Source organism: Arvicola amphibius, chromosome 4, assembly GCF_903992535.2.
Source record: "Arvicola amphibius chromosome 4, mArvAmp1.2, whole genome shotgun sequence".
In the NCBI taxonomy this organism is placed as follows: domain Eukaryota; kingdom Metazoa; phylum Chordata; class Mammalia; order Rodentia; family Cricetidae; genus Arvicola; species Arvicola amphibius.
The window spans coordinates 91,876,848-91,893,603 of NC_052050.1; the positions used below are offsets into that span (position 1 = coordinate 91,876,848).

The window sequence follows — 16,756 nt, forward strand, 5'->3', positions numbered from 1 at the left end:
GTTGTACCACGAGCCGGAAGAGGCCTATTTTTTATTTTTTAATACAGGGTTTCTCTGAGTAGCCCTGACTGTACTGGAACTCGCTCGGTAGGTCAGGCTGGCCTTGATCTCAGAAATCCACCTGTTTCTACCTCCTGAGGGCTGGGATTAAAGGTGTGCTGGCTGTTTTCTTATCAAGAAGATAATAAGTAGTAATGAATTTGTCTAAATGACATTCCACATGGGTTTAAGTCTAATGTCTGGGGAGTGAGCTCTTTGGATTGTTAAAGAAGTACACCCCTCATCTCACTCTTTGGTTAGACGTTCTTGTTGGATATTTAAGACCATGCAGGTGGTCAACATCAGCCTTTCTTTTAACAGTTAAGACCAGCTGAAGATATAGTCCTCAGGGGTCACATTAGAGGAACCTTTGGCTTCTCTGGCCCTCCTTTGCCACTTCCACCATTGAGGTCTGGTATTATCTCTGTGGTCTAATGGAGGAACACATTGACCATATCACCTGGCAGTACCTTGTTGGAGTCTCCTCTGGATTTTCCATTTCCATGATCCCATTAGGCACTGAGCAAGGTGAAAACCAGAAAGGAAAATTAAGTTGGGAGAAGAAAGCAGGAACATGCATGCAGGAAGTGATAGGAGTAATCCCCTGGGAGCTCAGGTAGTTTTATGGGTGCTGACATTTTGATTCATGCCATAGGGTGCAGTAACCAAGATGGCAGTGAAGTCACATGGGTATGGTCATCTTGATAATGTCACTTACCAGGGTGATGACCAACTCACTTGCTTGTCTCCATCTTGATAAGGTCACCAGCCAAGATGGTGACAAAATAATATACTTACCTTTTTTTTTTCTTGCTTATTGTGAGCTCAGCTCTATGATAAAATTAGCCATTGGGACACAAGTCTCTCGGGGATCCGTGTCTCACAGATTAGATGTGGACAGTTACTCCTCTTCTTAAAAAAAAGGTACTGAGTTAGGTTAGCATGGATGTAGGAGAAGACGATAGTACATGTAGCCTAGGCATGTGGATTTGAGAATAAAAAAAAAAAGCAAAACAAAGAGACGGAGGAATGACTTCATGGTCTCACCCCGAGAAAGGGAGTCCGTATGCCTTGCACGCTCTGTAACCGTGGACTCCAAGCAGTGTCACCTAGAGCCTGGTTTGACCTCCCTTCGGTTTCTAGGTACTAGCCTTACTGGGAAGGGGAATCACGAAAGCAGAGAGGAAGTGTAGTTGTGTCCAGGGCCCATAGGTGGTGCTGTTGCACTGGGAGCATATGGCCCAGCAGGGAAGGAGCCCTGACCTTAGCGCCATTTTCTCTCACCTGAATTGAGAGACACAAAACTAGCCAGAGGCTAGGCTGAGATTAGACAGATTTGTGAATAATGAATGGCCAAGGACTCCTACGGAGTGGTGGACCAGGACTCTCCACTCACTTCATGTCAGTGACATGTCTTGTTCATTCTCATATTCAACCCAATGAGTACTTTGCCATTCTTTACATTACCTAACATAGTCTTTTGTACAGAGCTTTCTGGTCTCTAAGTCATTTTCTTGGGGTTTCCCACATTACTGAGAAACCTTCTGTCTTGGAATTGTTATGGACCCCTGGAGAGTGTCATTCTCCTGGGATCATGGAGGCCACCACAATAGGGGTGGGACACTCTTTCCCTGAAGGAGGGCATCTAAACACTCTCTCAGATGGATTTGAAATCCTGGATGAGCCCCACAAGTGTTATCAATTTTTTTTTTTTTTTTGGAGACAGAGTTTCTCTGTGGCTTTAGAGCTTGTCCTGGAGCTAGCTCTTGTAGACCAGGCTAGCCTCGAACTCACAGAGATCTGCCTGCCTCTGCCTCCTGAGTGCTGGGATTAAAGGTGTGCATCAGCACTGCTCAGTTAGCAAATTAAGTCTTGATGCTGCACAAAGGAACACACCAACAAAGAGAAAGTAACTTGGCAAAGCAATTTCTTTTTGTAAAAAGGGTGCACGAGAAATCAATAGGGATAGTGAGCTTACTTAGCCAAGGCAGCCCCCGTCTTCTGTCTTTGATGTAGTTGGTGGCTGTGTCTCATTCCATTGGTTGGAGCTCAACTTTACAATCTGGTACAATTGGCTAATTGAGACAAAGTGGAACTATGGGGTCTTGTTGAGCTAAATACCTTTGATAGAAAAAAAACCATTTCTCTTAGGTATGCCCAAGAGACTGGTCTGCCAGGTGATACTAGATCTAGTTTATCAAGTTCACAACTGAGAAGAACTGTCTTAAGATCAAGACTGTAGTAGGGCACTTTTGGTCTTTGATCTAGGATGTCCACAAGGGTCACTGTTGGTGTAGGGGGTCACTGTTGGTGTAGGGGGTCACTGTTGGTGTAGGGGGTCACTGTTGGTGTAGGGGGTCACTGTTGTTGGTCTAGGGGTCACTGTAGGTCTGGGGGGGTCACTGTTGGTCTGGGGAGTCACTGTAGGTCTGGGGTTACTGTTGGTCTGGGAGGGTGTGAATTTGGAATTATTGATAGGTATGTTATATGGCAAGAGAAAGTCTGTAAAATGAAGTTGGATAGAAGCTGTGGTAGTGAAGTTATTTCTTCTGGGCCTGACAAGAATCTATCTTACTTAGGACAGATTGCTATGGAGACCTACAGTCATGGCAATCAAACAGCAAACCAGCAGAGTGACAGGTAGGTTTATGGCAATGACATGGGGCTGTTGACACTCCCTTGTGAAAATGATGTCATCTGACTCTCCTCTGAGCTTTACCCTGTGCTGTCCTAACCCCCATCCTCCAGCTCCTATGCTACAGGCAGCAGGAAGTTGGTCAGAGCTATAACAACCACACTGGGGAAACCCCCTGCCAGAGCAGAGTTGTTACACTCACAGTGAGAAACCATTCCCTAGAGAGGAACTGTTCCTGTACTGCTACACGTACAGGGACATTGCCTTTCCATCCAAGCCATAATGCTCACACTATCTGTGTTGAAGAGACATTATTTTTTAATTCTTCCCAGAAAAAGTCACACAACAGAAATGAAGAGGAAAGTGTGACATCATCATGGGGGCCTGAATTTAGTTTGAAAACACAGACTTCCTAAAAAGACAGTTTGAAATGTGCGGCAATTACGTTCATCAGTAGTTGCTGTTTCTCTTTAGGCTAATTAAAGTTGGTTTTCTGTCACTTTCAAGTAACATCTTTACTAAATGTGTAAGTTAGTAACTATGACTAGTAACTGGATATTTTTTGTGTAATCAGCTTTGCGTGATATTTATTTTGATTTGGAGAGACTATGTGTCTGATGAGGATATAAGAGCTCATTATAACCCTGAGGTTTTAGTTTTGAGTTATCTGTAGTTGCTGAATGTTAATTAAAACACGATGTTAATTAAGACACATGAATGAAGAACTTGGTTATAAATAACTCAAGGCAGATTAGAGTAACACATACCTCTTGCATTAGTTACTTTTGGGTCCCTAGAGTGGGGTTAGCTAACAGCTAGGGAGGGTTTATTTTTGATTTGTAGTTTTGGAGAGGTCAGCTTATAGTTGCCTGGCCCCGTGTGCTTGGGAAGAGCACGTTGGTGGGGACATGAGTCAAGAGTGCTTTCCTGCTTCATGACAGTCAGGACATAGAGTGAGAGGCAGACAAGAGTTTGAAACAAGGTACAGTCCTAAGAACACAGCATCCCACCAGACCTGGAACTTCCAGTTTCCCCAAACAGGGACACCTACAGGAGACAAAGCTTCAAAACAAAAAACTTGTTGGGGACAATTGCATTCAAAGCTTAAGTTAGACATAATTAAGACACAATTTCAAGGATTCAGATAACACTTCTGACTCAGAGTGTGTGGTTATTTTATGGATAGTTAGTTGCTGTGGGACTCCCCTCTGTATGCTATGAATATGTTTTGTTGCCATTGGTTAATAAAGAAGCTGCTTTGGTCTATGGCAGGGCAGAATATAGCAAGGTGGGCATTCTAAGCAGAGAGAGAGGAGGAAAGAAGGCAGAGCCAGGGAGATGCCATGTAACTGCCGAAGGAGACAGATGCTGGAACCTTACTGGTAGACCACAACCTTGTAGTGATATACTGACTAATAGAAATGGGTTGACTTAAGATCTAAGAGTTAGTTAATAAAAAAGCCTGAACTAACAGGCCAAGCAGTGTTGTGATTAATATAGTTTCTATGTGATTATTCAGGTCTGAGTGGCTGGAAACAAAATGGAGCCCACTGTCTGGGAGCATGGATTCACAAAAGACCTAAAAGAGCTTAAAAAAAAAAAACACTAGGGTTTCTAGACCCACAAAAACAGGATCTAGGCGCTGTTTTTTGGTAGCTGCATTTTTTCAGATAGGCTCTGTTTACTGATGGTGAGCAGAAACATGGCTTCTTTATGAGAAAGCTTCCTGACCTAGCATTAGCAGCTAAAAACAGCAGGACTTCTTTAAGAGATGACTTCCTGGTTTGTGCTGGCAGCATGAATGGCTCTGGCTTTTTTAGGAGCTCCTGCACTTAAATGGGGTTTGTGAGCAGTATGCTACTAGTTGCTTAATGGAGACAGACCTGCTGTGTCCCTGGAGCTGGGGTGGTGAGCATGGCTAGCAGAAGTGGTGAATGTACCTCCGCCTTGTTGGATGGAGCAGAGCCAACAGGCAGGGCTATGGAGTTGGTCCTAGCCACTCCTGCTTAGCATTTAAAAAAAAGCACTCCTGGTCAGAAATATATACTTATTAGAATCCCCATTTTACCAATTTGTAAGTAGATTCATCATCAATGGCTTCTATTTCTCATTCCCTTTAAAATGGAAAAAGCATTTGACTTGTCTCATGACCCCTTATAAATCTAATTGTTGGCATATGAATTGCCAATATGAATGAGCCAATAGGGATAATTCTCACTCAAGCCAACATGGTGTGTGTGTGTGTGTGTGTGTGTGTTTATACAAGAAAGCTATACAGCACTTGCGGATGTCAGAGAACAGCCTGCTAGAGCTAGTTGGACTGTGTGGGTCCTGGGGATCAGCTGAGGTCATCATGCTAGGTGGTTAATGCCTATAACTGAGCCATTTCATAGGCTCTTGAAGTCAGTCTCTTGATTCTTATATGGCCTCACATTTCTCAACAGTGACATTAACTTGAACTGTGTGTGTGGAGGAGAATATGCTGGATTCTGACGTTTTCTATAGCAGAAGGGTGTAGCCTGTAGTTACCCTCAATATCCCACAATTTCCAGTGTTGTTTAAGGTCCGAGGAAGAGACTCAGGTGACAGTCTTTATTATCAGTGTTGGACCCCAAAGAGCCCAAGAAGGAGAAAGGACAAATTGCTCTCTGCTTGTCTCTAATGAGGCTCTCAGGGACTATGGCCCTCGTGGCCATGGAAGTTCCTCTGAAGAGCTTGCCCTGTGCCTCCCCAGATGTCCTTCTGCTCCTGACGGCTCAGCCCAGGCTCCAGAGCACCCTGCATACAGCCCTACAACACTAACGACATTTCTCCTGCCTCAGAACAACTTCTGTCCAAGTAAAGAATGTGAAGCAAGCCCAGTACTTCTGGTGACATCGAGGACTGTTAGCTGCTCTCAATGTTAGGTCAGTAGGACTTTATGCTGCATATTGGAGGTGAAATTTCTCTAGAACCATGTTTCTTGCTTCTGCTAGAATTATTATGTCTGTAATTTATTTTTAGTTTTTTGAGGCAGGGTTTCTCTGTGTAGCCCTGTAGGCTGTCCTGGAACTTGTTCTGTAGATCAAATTGGCCGTGAACTCATAGAGATCCTCTGCCTTCCAAGTGCTGGGATTAAAGGTGTGTACCAGCACCGTCAGGCTTTGTCTGTAATTTCCAAAAATCACACTTTCCTTTTCTTTTATTGGATTGCAAAGATAGCTCAGCACTTAAGAGCACTGGCTGCTCTTCTAGAGAACCCAGCACCCGTAGGATAGCTCATAACTGTCTCTAACTCCAGTTCCTGGGTATCGGATACCCTCACACAGACATTCATGCAGGCAAAACATCAATGCACATAAAATAAAAACAATTAAAAAATTTACACTTTTAAAACATTAGGTAGACAGGCATTGTGATCATGTCACCCATGAACTTGGGAAGCAGGGGCAAGAGGATTCTAAGTTCAAGGTCACTCTTGTCAACACAGGGACACCCTGTCTCAAAGACCCAAAAGGAAAACAATGAAAGAAAGTTCAAGCAGCGCACATGGCTGGCCAGAAACTCACTGTCATAAACTGTTCAGCATCCTTCGTGAGACGCCACACACAATCCATTCACAAGCCTGCGCACTGTGCCAATGAAGAGGTGAAGCCACTGCGGGGAACAAATTGTTCATGCCTTTGCCAAATTTTCTGACCTATTTCTCTGTAATTCAAGTTGTCCAATCTTCACCAGAATTCCCAAGTTTGAGGATTTAATCATCTTTGCTTGCTCATAGTCCAATGAGAGGCAGCAACCAGTCGAGTGTCTCCGAGTTCCTCCTCCTGGGACTCTCCAGAGATCCCCAGCAGCAGCGGTTCCTCTTCCTGCTCTTCCTCACCATGTACCTGGCCACTGTGCTGGGGAACCTACTCATCATCCTGGCCATTGGCTCAGACTCCCGCCTGCACACCCCCATGTACTTCTTCCTCAGCAACCTGTCCTTCGTGGATGTCTGCTTCTCCTCCACCACTGTCCCCAAGGTGCTGGCCAACCACCTACTCGGGACTCAGGTCATTTCCTTCTCTGGGTGTCTCACACAGATGTATTTTCTTTTCATGTTTGTGGACATGGACAATTTCCTGCTGGCTGTGATGGCCTATGACCGGTATGTGGCCATCTGCCACCCTTTACACTATACAACAAAGATGACCCATAAACTCTGTGTCCTGATGGTGGCCGGATCATGGGTCACTGCCAATCTGAATGTCCTATTACACACTCTGCTCATTGCTCGGCTCTCATTCTGTGGAGACAATGCCATCCCCCACTTCTTCTGTGACATTACTCCCCTCCTGAGACTGTCCTGCTCTGACACACACCTCAATGAGCTGATGATCCTCACAGAGGGAGCTGTTGTCATGGTCACCCCATTTGTCTGCATCCTGATCTCCTACATCCACATTACATCTGCTGTCCTGAGAGTCTCGTCCCCAAGGGGAAGATGGAAAGCCTTCTCCACGTGTGGCTCCCACCTGGCTGTGGTCTGTCTCTTCTATGGCACCATCATCGCCGTGTATTTCAACCCCGCATCTGCACATTCATCTGAGAAGGACACGGCAGCCACCGTGCTGTACACAGTGGTGACCCCCATGCTGAACCCGTTCATCTACAGCCTGAGGAACAGGGACCTGAAAGGGGCTCTCTACAAAGTGGTCCACAGAAGGACCTTTTCTGTTTAACGAGAAGATTGTACTGTTCCGGATCATGTTTTAGAGTTGAGCACAGTTTGCAACTGGACTGTGTTAAACTCAGTTAAAAACCAATTGTTTCTTTCTTGTTAGAGGATTCTCATTCACTAGCTGCCAGAATGGAGTTACTAAATAATGGGACTCCACCTTTCTTTGTCTTGATTGTTTCTTGGGCTCTAGGGATGGAACCTAGGGCTCTGCACATGCTAGGTAAGAGCTCTACTCTGTACTCTATTCTGCAGCCATTCATACTAATTTTAAAATTGTTTTATGTGCAATCAACTTGTTACATTTTTGTCTGTCCATCTGTCGATTTCATGTTCAAGTGTTTGGTGTAGTATGTGACTGTGTGAGTGGATGCCAGAGGTCAATCTTGTGTGTCATTTCTCAGGAACCATACACCTTTTTTTTTTGTGTGTGTTACAATGTCACTCATGGGACCTTAGGCTCATGAATTAGTCTGGATTGACTGCCTGTGCACCCCTGGAATCCACCAGTTTTCAGGACCAGCACTGGGATTACAAATTCCATCAACTGTGTCCTGATTTTGCATTGGTTCTGAGGATTTAATTTAGTCCCTCATGCTTGGAAAGCAATCACCTTACAGACGGAACCATCTCCTGTTTGAAATAAGATATATTTGTGAGCCAAGTATGGTGCCGTATGCAGAGGCAGGTGGATCTCAGTGATTTCTAGTATATCCAGGCCTCCATAGAGAGTCCTGGAGCAATCGAGGCTAAATAATAAAATCTTGCCTCAAATACAATCAAGCAAAAATTGCTTGTTTTTGTTTTTATTTAAATGCGTGTGTGTGTGTGTGTGTGTGTGTGTGTGTGTGCACATGCATGACATGGTCTGTAAGGTGGAGGGTCCTGGACAACTTTCAGGACTGAATTATCTTGTTTCAACTGTGTGGGTGCCAGGAATCCAACTCACAGACAAGAATGTAGCAAGCGCCTTTCTCCCCTGAGCCATCCCTCCTTCCCCTAAGAGAAGTCCTTGTTTAAGAGTCTGCAGGAAGAATCCCTGATCTGGTGCAGTGGAGTTCCATCTGGATGGATGGGACTGTGGATCATGAATTAGGTCATCATAAGTGACTCCAAGAAGTGTGGACCAAAAGACTGCATACAGTAGAAAGGATAACAAGAAACATAGACATTGTGAGTACCAAGGTGGTATATGAACACTCTACAGAGTGCAGTTTTGCACACTTGTAAATAAAAGTTATTGACTATATTTAAAAATAAAAAATAGAGTCTGTAGGAAGATGTGGTAACACACGCATTTGAACCCTGTGATCACCTAGGAATCTACTGTAGTGTAAATTCTCCATATTGAGCAGGTGAGGGGGGCTCTGGAGGGTGGGGTGGCAGTGAGATGAAGAAAACATCTGAGTTGTCTCCAATGAGCAGTGTCCTTGTGTGTCCCCCATTATGGTCTTCCTGGAGGTTGGTCCACAAAAGCTCCTCTGTGAAATGTGACTGCTACCTGTAGGAAAAGGGTTTCAGAGGAGACAGGGCTTCAGGAACCCAGAGATGAGCTGGATACACTTAGAACCCTTTAGGGGAGTTCTGATTGGCTGTATGTACCATTTGAGTGTTCATACATGACCTCATGGGTGGCATGTGGTAAGGACACCTACATTCAATGCTCCCTCTGCTCAGACCCACTGCCAGGTGTCTTCCTAATCCCTTGTGAACCAAGCCCTTCTTCCTGTGAAGCTCTTTTTTTTTTTTTTTTTTTTGGTGTGTGTATTCTTTCGGCTAGATTATTCTTGGAGTCATTCCTCCTCTCCATGAGACTTTCTTCAGCTGATGAGCTGCCCTGGTCCACACACTCCTTCCTCGTTGTCCTTCAGCAAAGGCAACAATCAGCTATAGGGAGAAGAGGAGAAACCTCATCCAGAAGGCCAAGGGACGAAGGAGTCTGGCTTGAGCTTTGTTTGCTTTCATGCTGAGCACAGCTCTAGGGCCGTGTCCCCTCGGCACACACTCTGCTTCTGAGCTTCATCTGCCCCCTCACAGCTCCTGAGAATGCTCACTGGATGAGCTCCTCCAGAAAATGAGGACCTCATAGAGAGAAAGAGCAGATGGTGCTGTAAAGTCCCAGAGCTGAGACCCAGCCTGTGTGTCTTCTCATGGCGCTCTTCTTCCTGACCAACATGGTCACTCACGTCTGCTTAACATCTGAGAAGCGAGACTGAAATTTCTTCAAAAACTGTGTGTCCTAGGATGATGATGATGTCCATGTGACCCCTGTCGATGTACAGAATAGGTGCATCTTGGATTGTTTCGATGAGAAACAAAAGGAATTGTATCATTTAAAATTTGCAATCAGATTTCTCATATTTGAACATTTTCTGCTGTCCTAAAATAATTCTGCACATGGAATAACGTCTGTATTTACTTACCTTCTCACCTAAAATTTTCATTATTTATTTATTTTTAATAAAATGTTTTGGGGACTAACTTCACTTGTCTAAGTGTTCTGCCTGGATGTACGTATGTCCCTCATATGTGCCTGGTGTCCAAGGAGGCCAGCACCTGGATTGACAGGCTGTTGTAAGACACCACACAGAATTCAGGTCCCATACAAGAGCAACAAGTGCTCTAACCACGGAGCCACCTCTCCAGCCCACATCTGACGTTCTGACTGCAGTGAGATCTGACACTGTAAGAGCAGCTCAGCCCGGAAGACTGTTTGAAACCCTGGCTTTGCTTAAAACCAAGGACCTGGGTGTGCTGAGCACTCTACCTATGACTTACATTCCAGCCACTGTTATAATTATCCTTTCAAAACATTACTTTCTCTCCTCCTTTCCCTCTCAGTTGGATTTGCTATTGCAGGCTGCCCTTAGACCTCTGATTCTCTTCCCTTAGCCACCTGATTGCTGGGATTGCAGGCATTTGCCAGATCTCATAACAGGTAATTAACAAATCAATAAACTTGAAAGTTATATAATGACAGACTACATTAACATAGAAACTTTTAGTAACTTTTTTGCTAATACTATGGATTGTATTCTGCAAGGCTTATATGATTTTGGTGATATCCATTTATTGGATATTGGGACTCAATTTTTTTCTTCATTTATATCCTTAAGAAAATGGTTTGATAACAGAGCCAAGAATGAGGTACTTTTAGAAATGATACAGTTTTTACAGACTAATAATGAATAGCTAGCTAGCTGACAGGATTAATACCATCAAAAATCAAAAGTTACCTGAAAAAATTAACACCATTAAAAAGGGCAACATTAATTTGACAGACAAAATTGAATCCATGTCTAAGGGTACGTAGAAATTATCTGAAAGAATTCATACTGTTGAATTTGACAATCAAGATTTGTTAAAAAATTAGCAGATAGACTATCTCTCCTGGATGACAATCCGCATGCTACTCAAATGATGTCCAAGAATGAGGTGTTATCTTTAAAGGAAAAATTTCAGACCTTGGAATCACATGTGCAGGATGAGGACCAGAGGCTGGGTGTCTCAGTGAAAGCACTAGAAATAAATACACGTCAGGAGATTCAGGCTTTACAAAAGACAATAGCAAAAAGATTTGAAATAATTGGGAAATTATTGGAGCTGATGAACAGGGATAGAAGGCACAAGGACAGGATTCAACATCACAAGTAGCTGTCAGAGGTGACTTACCCAGGGTTTTAGCTTTCTACCCTGTAATCTACTCTGATTAAGTCCATCAAGTCCTAAAGGCCCCAAAGGATCCAAAGAAGGTAGATGGATACCTGTAGGAATGAATGATGTAAAAGACATTAAGCAAGCTGCTGTAACTTATGGCTTGCATTCTGTGTTTGTTAGGGAGATGGTAAAGACATAGGCTTCTAGCATTAAGGAGACACCACATGACTGGCTTCAGTTAGTTTTAGCAGTCCTGGATGATGGACCTCAACTGATGTTTAAATGTTATTTCAGGGAACAGGCTAAAATTTTAGAACAACAGAGAAAAGTAAAGGGACTTGAGACTTCCCAGGATCAAATTCTTGGCGAGAGTACATATGCTGACCCACAGGCTCAAGCTCTTTACAATGAACACATCTTGTCCCTATGCCATAGAGCAGCCTTAAATGCTTGGGACATAATTAAAGAACTAGGAAAATGAATTGAATCATATACCAGGGTTAAATAGGGCCAGAGAGAACCCTTTAGTGACTTTTTACAAAGATTAACTAAGGCTGTACAAATAGGAGTACCAGACTCAGATGCTAGACTTATTGAATCTCTGACTTTTAAAAATACCAACTTAGAATGCAAAAAGATACTTTGGCCTTTAAAGGTTAGATCAGCACCTATGGATGAATGGATCCTGCATACAATGAACACTGAGACAATTGACTATAATACTGAATCTTGGATAGGAGAAGCAATTTCCAAAGGAACGAGGAGCCATCAAAATGCCAAATGTTTTAATTGCAGTAGAATAGGACATCTAAGAAGGGATTGCAGATAAGGAATTCCTAGGAATAATATCTCCTTTGGGAATGGCAAGACTAGGAGGACTCAGCCATCAGGTATATGTAGAAGGTGTGCAAAGGCTGACATTGGACCAATGAATGCAGCTCAGCAAAAGACAGACAAGGCAACTCAATACCATCAGGAAACTTCTTGAGGGGCTTCTCACAGTCCCTCAAGCTAAAAGTGGTCCAGTCATTCCCAGTCACTGTGGAATGAAAAAAATACAAACACATGGGCAACCTCCATTTTGACCTTTCTGCTATCTTGGGTAAGAGTACCCACCTGTGCTACTATTTTTTGACTTATTAAAATATTTCTTTTTATCTACTTTCTTTTACTAGCATTGGTAAATTGTAACTAATTGTATAAAATGTATGTCTAAATATAGCTTATATGCCCAGTTTAATTGAGAATTGAGTACTCAATTCTCAAGTGCCTTTACAGATCTGATGGTATGGCATTTAACAAAAGAGCCTCTAGCACAGAGACAAGCCAGCTCCCGCAGCACCCTTTAACTTCTCCTCCAGGTGAAGCTAAAAATTTCACCTCCAGGCTTGTCTTTGGGTTTTTGCCACCCACACAGCAAAAATCAGCCTTTCACCTCTTCAGTTTCCTGGATGTCTTCTAGGAAATTGATCTTCTCATCCTGTGGAGACAGGTAGACTACATCTTCCCCCATAGGAAAATCTTTGGGCCTCTTGTACTCATAGCTAATGGCAAGCACTGCTTCTAGGCTGATGTTCTTCATGGACTAGGACAAACTTGGGACTGCCTGCATTAGCTAAAAAGTTGTTTCTGGGCAGTGGTGGCAAATGCCTTTAATCCCAGCACTTGGGAGGCAGAGGCAGGTGGATCTCTGTGAGTTTGAGGCCAGCCTGGTCTACAAGAATTAGTTCCAGGACAGGCTCCAAAGCTACAGAGAACCCCTGTCTTGAAACCCCCCCCCCAAAAAAAATATATTTGCCTTGCGGTGGTAGCACATGCCTTTAATCCCAGCACTAGTGGGGTGGAGCAGAGGCAGGTGGATCTCTGTGAGGTCGAGGCCAGCCTGGTCTACAAGACCTATTTCCAGGACAGGCACCAAAGTTACAGAGAAATACTGCCTAGAAAAACCAAAAAAAAAGTTGTCTAATTTTTCCTCATTTATCCCTCCCAGATCTCTCTTATGACATTTGAAGGTACTGGTAGCTCATTACTTTATTTGTTAAGTTTCCTGCTATAATACAGACAGGGGTGCCTCTTTCACAAGCTTCATAGTTCAAAATTAACAGATTTTTGTTGTATCTTAAAAATCCAGAGGTCCCAACTCACTTTAATTGTCTAGAGGCATTTGAAAGCAGTAGCCTTTTGCTATGACACCAAGATATAAATCTTTTCCAGTTCTCTTCCTGAAAAAATTCTGCTGCTGTACCAAAAATCAGGTCTGGTAAAACCTCACAGTCTCCAGAGCCTATTTTAACCCCAGCCAGTTTCAAGCATATTTTATAGGTCACTCCTGCTCTCTGGGCCAAGAAAAAGAGCTCTGCAGACAACACCAACACCTGCACCAGCTCCTAGGACTTCACCATTGCTACTGACTCTCCTAGATCAAGGGCACCTACCCCTAAAATCTGGTTGTAACTGATACACCGGAGCCTCATTGTACATCCAGGGCACTTCTGTCAGTTAATAACTTCTCATGGCTGCCCCATCTATAGGGCCAATAATAGCAATATTTTTTTCTCCTAGCCACCTGCCTTCTCATCTCCCTCAAAAGGCAGCTGCCTGAGGACTCCAGGACGACAGTAAACCAGATGCCACTCCAGTTACACCTCTCGCTGAGTGTGAACTCAACTCCCAGCTCCCTCCCTCCCAAGATGCTCCATGGCCACAGGAAGTAACCAGACTTGAGCCGATGCCCCTATATCCAAGGAGTCTGGGATGTTTGGTCAAAAGTGAAATATCAGCCCTCTGACACCCCTATATCCAAGGGGATGATTGGAGCATCACACCAGCCCCTGGCCTGGGAGTTGCCTTAGTCTGAAACCACCTCTGGAAAAGCCCACCCAGCACTGACCCCTCCCAAGTGAGGGTCAGGACCACTTCCACAGGCTATTTAGGCTGCCACCGAGAAAAAGAACACATGGTTTTCAGGTTTGGCGTGTGCCCCCTCTCTGTCTCTCTCTATTTCCCGCCATGCTTTCCTGGCCATTGGGAATGCTGCAATAAACATGGACATTAATTTGGTCTAATTTGGTCTGATTGGAATTATTTGCATTGGCAAAGAGACTCATCTTAAGATCATCCCTAACAAGCCCAAGAAGGCAAAAGGACAAATTGTTCTCTGCTTGTCTCTAATGAGGCTCTCAGGGACTATGGCCCTCGTGGCCATGGAAGTTCCTCCGAAGAGCTTGCCCTGTGGCTCCCCAGATGTCCTTCTGCTCCTGAGGGATGAGCCCAGGCTCCAGAGCACCCTGCATACAGCCCTACAACACCAACGACATTTCTCCCGCCTCAGAACAACTTCTGGCCAAGTAAAGAATGTGAAGCAAGCCCAGCACTTCTGGTGACATCGAGGGCTGTTAGCTGCTCTCAAAGTCAGGTCAGTAGGACTTTATGCTGCATATTGGAGGTGAAACCTTCTAGGGACACCCCTTCCTTTTAAGTGGAGCCACATAAGCAGTTCTGAGCTCACAGATCATTCTTTAGAATCACCCATTACAACCAGTGCCTGTCTTGTCAGGTCCCGGCATCCTGGCTGTGGGGAGTCCTGGTTGGCCAAGTTTCTGTCCATCCCTCTGACTCATCCTTTCTGCCTTAGTTCTTCAAATTCAGCTCAGGGCACCTAGCCAAGAAGTCGTGGTCTAGAACTCAGAGGTAAGTTCTGTATGAGTTTAGAAAGCAGCACACTGTGATTACCAGTCTGGGGGTGGTTTTGGATGAGGCCAAATTTGGTTCACAGAACAAACAGGAATCTGTGATTTGTTCAGATTGGAAAGGATGGAGAACCCATGTTTCCTCCAAAGCCACATTTTAATCATGCTGATGATGTCTATAATACTGGGTGTTAAATGCTTGTGGGTGCTAGCATCTGTGTGTAAATGTGTGCTGTGATGGTTCTATATCTTTTTGTTAATATAGATTAATTGTACATAATGATGGTTTCATCATGGCAGTTTACACATGTGTAAAATATACTTTGATCCCATGCAAATCATCTCATCCTTTACTGTCTTTGGCTTCCCCTCTGGTTTTCTTGTCCCTGGAAGTAGGTCCCTTTCTACTTTAATATATTTATTATTATTATGTATTCATTACTAAAAATAACTTTATTTAATTAAAATTGCAAAACAGATACAGTCTCTCTATATCTTGGCTGTCCTGAGACTCTCTTACATTTTTGGTTGGGAGCCTGGCCTTTAATGCTGAGCCATCCCTCCCGCTACTGAGACTCTCTATGGAGATATTCTCTATGTATGAAGCTGGCCTTAAGCTCACAGAGATCCTCGAGCCTCCTCCTTTACATTAGTGGGAGTATAGATGTTGCAACCAATCTGGAGCATGTTTCTTTATTAACTTATATTTCCCATTTGAAAAGAAATGTAGTCAGGCTGTAGAAGGCAATTGGGAAGCAGAGCCAGGTAGATCTCCATGAGTTTGAGGCCAGTCTGGTCTACAATGCAGGTTCCTGGATACTCAGAGCTACACAGAGAAATCAAATCTCACAAAAAAAAAACTAAACCCAGAAACCAAAAACAACAAGCAAGCAAAGAACCAAAAAGAAATGTAGTGTTTTTGTTTTCCTGAGCCTGGCATATTTCACTTATCAAGTTAATATAATTTCAATCAATTCTCCTTCAAATTCTCTAATATTCGTATTTTTAAATAAAGCACCACCCACACGTATCACACACACACACACACACACACACACACACACACACACACACACACATTTTTATGTCCATGAATCCATTGACAGACATCTAAACGAAACTGCATGTTATCCTCAAACTGACCGTGTTGCTCAAGACCTCAAACTCTTGATCCTCCTGCCTCTACCTTCTGAACACTGAGATTCAAGGCATCTACTACTTCACCATCCCTCCTAACTCTGCCAGATTTCTTATGTCTGTAATTTATTGTTAGTTATCGAGAGAGTGTTTTTTTTTTGTGTAGCCATGAAGGCTGTCCTTGATTTTGCTCTATAGCTCAAGGCGGCGTTGAACTCAGAGATCTGCTGACTCTTCCTTTCAACTGCTGGGATTAAAAGTGGGTATGAGCACCTCCAGTATATGTCTGTAATTGTTTATAAATCCCACTTTTATTTTTTATGGAACTGGAAAGATGGCTCAGTGGTTAAGAGCACTGGCTGTTCGTCCATTAGCCCAGCACCCATAGGGTAAGTCTTACCTGTCTTTAACTCCAGTACCTGGGTATTGGATACCTTCACACAGACATTCATGCAGGCAAAACATCAATGCACATGAAATAAATACAATTTTAAAATTACGCTTTTAAAAACATTAGCTGGTCAGGCATTGTGATCATGTCACCCATGAACTCGGGAATCACAGTGAGGAGGATTCTAAGTTCAAGGTCACTCTTGTCAACACAGGGAGACCCTGTCTCAAAGATCCAAAAGGAAAACAATGGAAGAAAGTTCAAGCAGCACACATGGCTGACCAGAAACTCACTGTCAGAATCTGTTCAGCATCCTTCCTGAGACGCCACACACAATCCATTCACAAGCCTGCGCACTGTGCCAATGAAGAGGCGAAGCCACTGCGGGGAACAAAAGGTTCGTGCTTTTGCCAAATCCTCTGACCTATTTCTCTGTAATTCAAGTTGTCCAATCTTCACCAGGATTCCCTAGTTTGAGGATTTAATCATCTTTGCTTGCTCATAGTCCA

At 43.7% G+C, this 16,756-nt stretch overlaps 1 protein-coding gene across 1 annotated transcript; it reads left to right on the forward strand.

Annotated features, from left to right (window-relative positions):
• Positions 1–6,438: 6,438 nt before the first annotated feature.
• Positions 6,439–7,377, forward strand: LOC119812261 (olfactory receptor 1361). The gene has a single exon (XM_038326802.1). It carries the CDS (start codon positions 6,439–6,441, stop codon positions 7,375–7,377), a length of 939 nt encoding a protein of 312 aa, XP_038182730.1.
• The last annotated feature ends 9,379 nt before the right edge of the window (positions 7,378–16,756 follow it).

Excerpts from the sequence above, each read along its gene's own strand:
- LOC119812261 (XM_038326802.1), top strand. The coding sequence starts at position 6,439 with ATGAGAGGCAGCAACCAGTCGAGTGTCTCCGAGTTCCTCCTCCTGGGA.